The 9497-nt window shown below is 29.5% G+C and overlaps 2 protein-coding genes across 3 annotated transcripts in view; one reads left to right on the top strand and one right to left on the bottom strand.

The window, feature by feature from the left end:
* The window catches only part of LOC108750591 (serine-rich adhesin for platelets-like), a 10695-nt gene extending 8196 nt beyond the window's left edge, over nucleotides 1-2499 (bottom strand). For both annotated transcript variants that reach the window (XM_018490120.1, XM_018490121.1), the window contains exons 1-2: nucleotides 2251-2499; nucleotides 799-1022 (exon numbers count right to left, since the gene is read on the bottom strand). In XM_018490120.1, the coding sequence (XP_018345622.1) occupies nucleotides 799-1022; nucleotides 2251-2336 (310 nt within the window). In that variant the 5' untranslated portion in view covers nucleotides 2337-2499. The remainder of the gene's footprint in view (nucleotides 1-798; nucleotides 1023-2250) is intronic.
* Nucleotides 1-9497, top strand: part of LOC108750593 — an 86517-nt gene that overhangs the window by 72585 nt on the left and 4435 nt on the right. Inside the window, exons 3-4 of the mRNA XM_018490125.1 lie at nucleotides 6528-6676; nucleotides 7558-7599. Of these exons, the coding sequence (XP_018345627.1) occupies nucleotides 6528-6676; nucleotides 7558-7599 (191 nt within the window). The remainder of the gene's footprint in view (nucleotides 1-6527; nucleotides 6677-7557; nucleotides 7600-9497) is intronic.

The raw sequence follows: 9497 nt of genomic DNA, 5'->3' as shown, positions 1-9497 counted from the left end.
ATATATATATTTTACAATCAAGTTGTGATAAAATTAAATACAAAGTCACGATGCGCTTGGATGTATTCAATCTCGTATAAATTTTGATATGTATTTCATTTTTAAAATAAAATTAAAAATAGTTCGATTTTACATAGTTATTTACGAATCATTTATTTTCCGTTTTCATGGAATATATCTTTATAAATCAACAAAATGTGATTAATGTATGACGTTATAATAAAAAATGAAAAATATGACCAGAGGAAATCTACAGTAAGGACATTTCGAATATTCAATGCAAGGGAGCTGCATAACGTCGGGAAGGTACGTGATACCCAAACTCCAGGGCCTCATAAAACATTGAGCTTTCTCTAAAACGTATAGCATGAATCGAGGCACCCAAGAGTATCGAGAATTAAATTTTTCAGGCCTCCACCATCCTGCGCACAGCGAGGAACGTAGTGCTGACCTCACTTAATGTACTTTTACGGCAGGGCATCTACTGCGCCGTGCTTTTAACTTCCGTTCCCAGTTGAATAACACAATAGCAGATCGCGGATCAATAGTTACCACGAAAATTACGATTATTTTATCTGTGCAGTAATGATTCTCAATATCGTAGCGTTCTAGTGGTATTAGAATCGTTTCCCAGAAGAATTATATCTTATCTACGTTTTTTTTACAATTTAATTTTATCGTCTGATTGTGATTAACCGATAATCCAGATAGAGATTTCAAATTGATTTATGTCGCATTAATTCGGATACAATCGAAACTCGGTCAATTCAGGGAAGCAAAATTTTGCAATGTGCTTACGTTCAGTATACTCGATGTTAGTATCATTCTGGATGGCAGTGACAAGATTTTTGAATTTCTCGATATAAGTTTGCAGATCATCATCCTTGGAAATATTGCGTCTATTAAGACTCTTCTTGCACAGTGGACAACAAGCGTCTTTCATTTGTAAGACCTTTCCTACACAAGTTCTACAGAATGAATGACCACATCGGGTCTTGGTAGGTTCTGTCAGGAACTCCAAACTGAAAGAATATAAAATGACTAGTTATAAATACTATTCTGAAAATATTAATCAAATCTTGATTTACACAAATAATTGATCACTAAGAATGTAATTAATAAATATTGTTTAATAGTATTATAATCTTATGTTTGATACATATTTTTTTGTAATTAAAGTACCCAGAGTTTAATTAATATGACTTTCACATGTAGAATCAATGAATCTGTTAATTGTTTTGTTGTAATTCATAATATAAATCTGTTCTTTGTCACTGCACTGGAAGGGGATTGCATTAAAATTGTTTATATTATTTTCACCAAATTTCAAATATATATCTATTTCATTTTAAGTACAACCATAACGTATAAGTGCTAGTTTAGCTACATAATATTATTCAAATATTATAATCTTATATTTAAAATACATTTGTTTGTCTATATATTTCTCTGATTCATTTAAAGAATAAAAAACCTATAAGCGAGCTTAATACTTAATTAAGATATTTAAAGTTTTATTAATATAGTATCTCATGTAGAATCAGTAAATCTGTCAATTGCTTTGCTGCGATTCATCATATAATGAACCAGTTCTTTATTGCTACACTAGACTGCATTAAAATTATCTTGCTTTTGCCCAAATATATTATATATCTATTTCATTTTAAGTACAACTAATATACACTAGTTAGAATGAAATCACAACCCAATATTGTCCTATCTTTAAATAGTATTATAATCTTAGATTTGAAACACATTTCCTTGTCTATATACTTCTCTGGATAAAAATATAAGGGAGCTTGATATTTAATTAAAGTTCTTCGAGTTAATTATAATCTTTAATTAATATAATATCTCTTATATAAAATCAATAAAAATTGTCAATTCCTTCGTTATTCATGATATATTGTTTAAATAGTATCATAATGTTATGTTTGATACATATTGCTTTGTTTACAGTTTACATATACTTGACTTCTATCTAGATAAAAAAATCTGCCTGATATTAAATTAAGGTAGTGAGAATATTATTAACATGTCTTTCATATGCAGAATCTATGAAAATCGTCAACTGCCTCGGTACGATTCATGATTGCTGCGAGGTGGACACTTGTTGCACTGCACGATCCTAACCTATATCTATCCCAGTCATTACGCACGAAACAGCACAATAACAAATTGATTGCGTTGTACAAGAATACGAGACCGATGAATCTGTTCACGTTCGCGACGTCGCGAATGCAGACTTACCAAATCGTGCATTCCAAGGATTTCTGTAAACCGTGTATCGCCTCGCAGATCCGATCGATGTCACTCGGCTGGCTTCGATTTGCCATTATTTCACTCACAAAACTCGATCGATACACATAGATGGATATGTTAACACGCGATCAGCATCCAAAAATATACAGTTCTCGAATAATTTTCGAGGTACCCTCATAGGAGTTTTTAAAGCGCTCTAAACTTTTCCCGTTCACGCCTGTTCGAACTAACAAAGCGAACTTGACAATGCGCGGGAACGATGAGACACCACGAAAGCCGTCACCGGCGCTACCGCCACCGCCACCGATCGTTACGTCATCGATAAACGCACCGACCGCCAAATCGAAGTACTGTGAACTACTCACGTGATTCATGACTAGGGCCGGTATTTATAGTCAGTTCTTATTTTAAGACCGTCTTAAGTCATATCTTAAGTCGCTAATACGGCCCTCTGATTACTTCATAACATTTTAAGACTGTACTTAAGACGGTCTTAAATATAAAATCCGACTATAAATACCGGCCTTAAGATCGATTCTTCATAGATGGTGCTGGGATCACTATTCATAGGGCATAGGCCGCGTTCTATAAAGCGCACGATAAGCATAGGTCCGGTTTTTCATTTGTTAGTTAACTTTTGTCTTCTGTGATGATTTCCTTACGCCCTCCAATTTATTATTGCTCGTATCAACTCAACGCGTGGAGCTGGGATTTATCTGGGAACCATCAATTATGACGTAAGAGGTTTGTAGGAATACAAGTGTTTTATTGTGCATAATGGCGGTCGAATTTAATTTTACCGAATTTCTTATTAATGTTATTATAATAGTAGCTCTATATGGGCTTATAACATTTTGTATTAATTTTTCAATTAGTCATCGACTGTACGTCTTAGGAGCGATCGAATATCTTATATTCTTACTTATATTAAATGTATTTCATGCATTTAATAGTAATAATAATAATAATAATAATAGAAGAAGAAGCTGGTTGACTCTTGTGATTATTAGGCTTATATTTTGATAATGTAAAAAATTGTGTCTTTTCTATCTATAGTTAGTCACAAACTGATGGTTTTGTAATGAATAATTTTTAAAGTTGCCACTACAAAAATATTAGTGATTAATCACAGCTAGAAAAAAAAACGATTACATTATCATCAAGTTAAATGAGATTAAATCTAAATTACAAGTTAACCTAATAATGAAAAACTGGGCCATAATCGTATTATTTTATCCTTATAATGTTGTTCACCAAATGTCAAAAACAAGAATAAAATGATACATCACATATTTGTTTTTCTATTGCTTGTGCTTTTCAGTTATGTCTCAGGCTGAAATCATTTTATCCTTGTTGTTTATCAAATATTAAGTGAGGACAAATGATGCTCACAAACGTTTTGAGTGCCAAATGGGACGCAATCATAATTCGATTTAATATTTACAACAATATTAAAAGCGCAATTTTATCGATACGAATGCAGACTGCAATGACGATCCCTTACACTGCATCTGACTTCTGAGTGTTTTTCAGGTAATCTCCTTCGATTTATAGTAAAACTCCCTTTCCAACGATAGTATTCGACGAGAAACGCAAATCGATAAAGGTATCTTGAAACTGGAGAATAGAATCTTTTTGTATTTTTTGCAAATTTTACACAATCATTTTACAAATTACACGCACTTTACACACATATATTATTTATGCACGCATGCATAAATAAAGGTATTTCTAGAACGCGTTTGGCTACTACAAATTACTCTACTGTGCGTGATTAAAATTTAATTTCGGAAACGTCATAAATTAAATCACAGGAAACACGATTTTGCAATTAACAACTACAGTTTCTTCGTAAATTGCTTCTTTAATATAATTGATGACCCTAGTTAGCATATTAATTAGAAATATCTCTCTTATTCTAATAACAAGATTTATAATGAAAAATTGTATATTTTTATATGCTGAGTTGTTGAGGCTAATAGCCATTATTAGTCATATATATTCATTTGGTAATATAATTCAACGATTTATTCAATAAATCGGCACGTAGAATTCTATTAACTATTACTAATAATAGTCTCTTCTCTAATAATTTCATGTACTTAATTAATATGGAATGAATGAACTCAAATATAGCCGGATTAATTATCGTACTATATCATTGATAAATAATACATATAAAATATTGTTTGTTTTAAATTTATATATGTACAAGATATTTCTAACGTGATTACTGACCTATTTATCTCTTTGAAGTTGAAAAAAAAGTATGTTCAAACAAAAGTCATATAGTTTAAGGGGGCATAAATAATAGTAAAATCAATTTTTGAAAAAAAAAAAACGATTTTTCATGATTATATGAAGATCATGGCTATTTTTGTAAATGAAATTATATGATTTTTTTACATAATATAATTCCTCTAATTGTTGTTGATAAAAAATTATTGAAATAAGTATATTAACTAAGTCAATAATTTATTAGTTATTACATATTTTAGTTTACTAATTATTATATATTTGATTCTAGCACATATTGATTTGAAATATAAAATATCTCTCGTAATATGTATAATTATTAATTTTTTTGTACGTTTATAAAAAAAATTAATATGAGATTTTATATAATATTAAAATGCCGAATTAAAATACTTACAAAATATCTTGTAAATTATTAACTTTTTTAAAATCTTTGTCTTAATATTTTCATATGTTGCAGAATAATTAGAAAAATCATATTATATAAAAAAGTCATTTGATTCAGTAAAAAAAATAGCTATGGCTTTTATATGATCATAAAAAATTGATTTTCTGTCATTTATGCTTCGTTCATGCAACTCTTTTGTCTGAATATATTTTTTATTTGATCTTGCAAAGATAAAAGAGATAGTTGCGTTAACAAATTAATCATTCAAAGTCATCAATTCTTTGAAATTTATTAAAACTCCCGTTTGATAAAATACTCGAAATTGATATATTTTGCCCATAAAATATACCTATCATTTTTGACGATTTTAAAAATATTACGAGAAAAACTGTGGTAATATTGTGGTTCGATTGCAACAATGTCGAAAAGTTAATTAAATTAAATTTTGATGGACTAAAAAAACTAAGAAATTTAAAGACACCATTTTTAAACACTGTTAGACAATATATTACGAAATTAGGTTGCAATAATATACATACCGATTCGATAATGATGATTGAGTCATGGTACAGTTATGATTTATATATCAATTTTACAATGTAGAGATTAGGGGGTGCGATGGCGTTCCATGGCGTTTTGCGAATAGGAATATAATCTTGCCCGCAGCTAGCCAGGATTCATACTGACGCACTCATGCATAAGCCATTTACTGGTTTACGGAAATGTCGAGAGCGCTGCGCGACTCGCTCTCGAAAACGAATTTATACATTATTCGCCGGCGATTATATAGGATGCCGCGTTTCGCAGCACAGAGGCCGCTCTTGACATGGGTCGTTTCAATTATTCGTATGCCTCCGCGATGCAACCGATAGGAAATTTTCGAGCTTCCGTAGTAGTTAACCATGCAGGCGTTTGCAGCCGCCTTATGGGAAAGCTCTACGTATATGTAGAGATGTGGTCGTTTAATATGAAGTTTCAATGTGACCAGGCGAACACATTTAAAGAGAATTATTAATTTAAAGGGAATAGCTAAATTTTCAATTATAATTATAATTATTTAATAATGCATAAATTCTAAAGATATAAGAAATCTTATGTTTCTTATTCTTTATTAATATAATAGAGAAAGAAGTATTAAAGTATTTCTTTATTATTATTAAAGGAATACTTTATGAATGAATATATCAGTACACTATAATACTTTTGAGACCTCCACGGATATTTTCTTTAATGAAACTTCTCGATCTGCGGATATTATTTCCGTCTCTATACATCATGCCAACGTTTCGTGAACATTGCAATTTACTTGCAGTTTACTTTATCAGGGCAAGTATCAATATCGAGTTGCTTCTCGCCTTGATGAAGTAAACTGCAATATTAACGAAACGTTGGCATTTAACGGTGTATCGAGATAACCTGCAACTGTGTAGCTTACATTGATATCAATACATCTTAATATTAACTGCTTCAATCTAATATTATAGACTTCTCAATTCCATTTCTGCCACTTTTACTTTGTCAATAAAAATGAATTAAAAATAAAAATATTTTTAAGAATTTCTCATTTATTTTGCTTTAAGCGTATATCTTTCTAATATGAAATGTTTTTTTTTTTTTTAAGGAGCTTTGTTCCAATGTGCAGCATTAGCCACTGACGATTTCGACGTACACGTGAAGTATAACGATGTAGCACGGTTTCTCACGGAACGACCTGTTGATGAAGTATGGGTTGGTTCTTCCTTGCCACTATTTTGTTGCTTTCCTTATGCGGTAAGTATTAAAGCGATTAAAAATTCTTTAATTATAAGAATATTACCAGGATATTACTTTTGCGATTGCTTTCATAAATAAGCATATTAACGAAACATAAATATATCAATATAAAATCGGTATTTGTAGTTTGCATAATTTGTGAGAAGAAAAGTTGTTCATAAATTCTATTAAAATTTAAATTTAAAAATTATTTTATATTTATGTTTGAAAATAATATCAATTTCATTACTTTTTTATAATTTCACATTTAATAATTAATCTAATGAATTGTAATTCATAACGTGTATATCATAAAATTGGTATTTTGTATTTTACATAATTTGTAAGAAAAGTTGTTTAAAAATTCGATTAAAATTTAAATTTAAAAATTATTTTATACTCACGTTTGAAAGTAATGTCGTTTAATGTTATTTTTTGTAATTTTGCATTTGATAATTAATTAATCCAGCGAACTGTAATTTATAATGAGTGCTAATTTCTGAAATCACAAAACGTTAAAGTTTAATTTGTTTGTATAATGATTATTTGCGAAATTACGCAATCAAAAATTCAAGCGCCACCAAGAATAAAATAGGCGTAGGTCTAAAAAAAGCAATTTTTGTGATGATTGGTTAAAACAAAATTGGTCACTATGCGGATTTAATAACTAGCCCAATTTCAATACAGACTGTTGTAGGTTGATCCTAAATTAGACTTCGTTTAAATTTATCGATTTTCTATTCATGGTAGATTTCTGGTGTTATTCCTCGCACCGCGATGATCCAAATTTTAATCTACATATGCAGATTATACTGATATTACCGACGTAGAATATTAAAAAAAACTTTCTTTATAAAATTTGCATTTTTTTTATACCGCTAACACGATTTTGCATTAAGGATGCTGCGAAACCGTCAATCACATTTTTCGCAAATCTGACGGTAAATTAATTTTTTAAGTTACTTTAAAAGAAAAAGAGAGCCCCTTTGACACTTTTGGCACGTATGCATGCGACGAAAATGGCACTTGATATAATCGTTGATTGATGTTTTAGTTTAAATTTATATTCTAATTAAACCTCCTTTACACGCGTAAAATATAAGTGTGTTCTTAAATCTTTTGAGAAGTAAATATCATAGATCAAGTAAATTTGGAATAATAAAAAGTGCATTTCAGTTGCTATGAAATGTTATCATTAAAAAATTACAATTGTTATCAACCAAATTTATATTAACAATGACGATATTGCACATTTCTTAATTAAAAAGGTCCCATTAATTAAATTATGTATTACTAATTTTACATATTTATTTTATAACTAAAGATTCTTAATTGTTACTTACAATTGTGAAGCTACTTGAAGTATCTCATTTAATCATTGCAATTGTAATTAAAAAATTTAATATATGAAAATTGATAAACAATATTTGATAAATAAGAAAAATATTTTTATTTTTATTTGTGTGTAAAAATTCCGTTAAAAATTTCTGATTATTCATGAAAACAAAAACCTGAATATTTATTTCTGTTTCCACATGGAGAAGACATGGTTCACTAAATTCGCTATGCAGAAAGGACGCAACAAGTTTTATGTTCACTGAACCTCAATATTCTCATATTTAAAGGAATAAAATTATTGAATAAACAAAGTTGCCATTTGTAATATTTTTTCTACTTCAGCAAATTTTACTTGTTTTTTTTTTATTTTTTGTTATTCGTAAAAATTAATATTAGTATAAAAAAAAATTGATATTAGCAAAACAGATTATGATATTTTTTATAAAAATAATTGCAATTAACATTTATTTATAAATCCTTCGATAAATAGAAGAACATGCGTGAAATTCAATATGGGATAAAAATCTTTTTTCTTATTTATCTGATATCCATTTATGTATCGGTTTTACAGATTTGATAAATTTTAATAAGAAGAAATTCTTTTAATTAAAATGATAGACACGCACGCATGCGTCGTGGGAAATATTGTAGACGTCGTTTTTTTTCCGACGGCAAATTTATCACGCTTATTTAAGTCTAAAGGAGTAAATACGGCAAGGAATAAATAATTGTTTCTTTATGAATTTGTATAATTCAGAATTTAATTGCAATATTATTTGGAGATAATGGCGAATATAATTATTGTAATATAATGAATAAGTACTTTATATTAATGGTGCAATTAGAGGTGCGTAATTAACAACTACATAATTGTAATAATTTAACACATTCAACGATTTAACAAAATCATATTCGTAATTATAGAATTTCGATTTATATCTTCTCTTTTATCATTGTTGTACTCAGCATCGTCTATTTAGTTGAGTGGTGCCGAAAATGCGATTCATCACTCATCCCTGTAAATTGGCCGTCAATCCTTTACATCAATGTCACCTCTCGATTTAACGGATTGAAATTCTCTTCGATCCTTAAGTACATGCATTAGCTATGAGGGAGACACTCCGTCGATATAGAGAGGAAAAAGACCACTCTGATACTTTTATATTCTGATTCTCGATTTACTGTTATTGAATTGTCTCCTGTCTTCTAGTGATTACGATTATTCGTGACCGTTAATTAAAGCGGGAATAATCGATAAAATATTAATGGAAATCTAGTGAAGCAGTTTATACGATCCTCTGATCTCTTTGCATATTCACCTACCTGAAAAGTCCTTCGCACTGATACCTTCTGCTCCATTACACTGCTCTTTCACATATCTAACGCTAAGATCGATTCTCTCAGAATTCTGATGAGATTTGTTTTATATTTGCGTACACAAACAAACTTCGCCAAATTCGGATAAATCGGGTTTCTCGAATGAAATAATGTTTTTCTTATT

The sequence above is a fragment of the Trachymyrmex septentrionalis genome, unplaced genomic scaffold (assembly GCF_001594115.1).
Source record: "Trachymyrmex septentrionalis isolate Tsep2-gDNA-1 unplaced genomic scaffold, Tsep1.0 scaffold37, whole genome shotgun sequence".
Lineage (NCBI taxonomy): Eukaryota > Metazoa > Arthropoda > Insecta > Hymenoptera > Formicidae > Trachymyrmex > Trachymyrmex septentrionalis.
The sequence above is the reverse complement of the archived record's forward strand: the minus strand, read 5'-3'. Positions and strand labels throughout refer to the sequence as shown.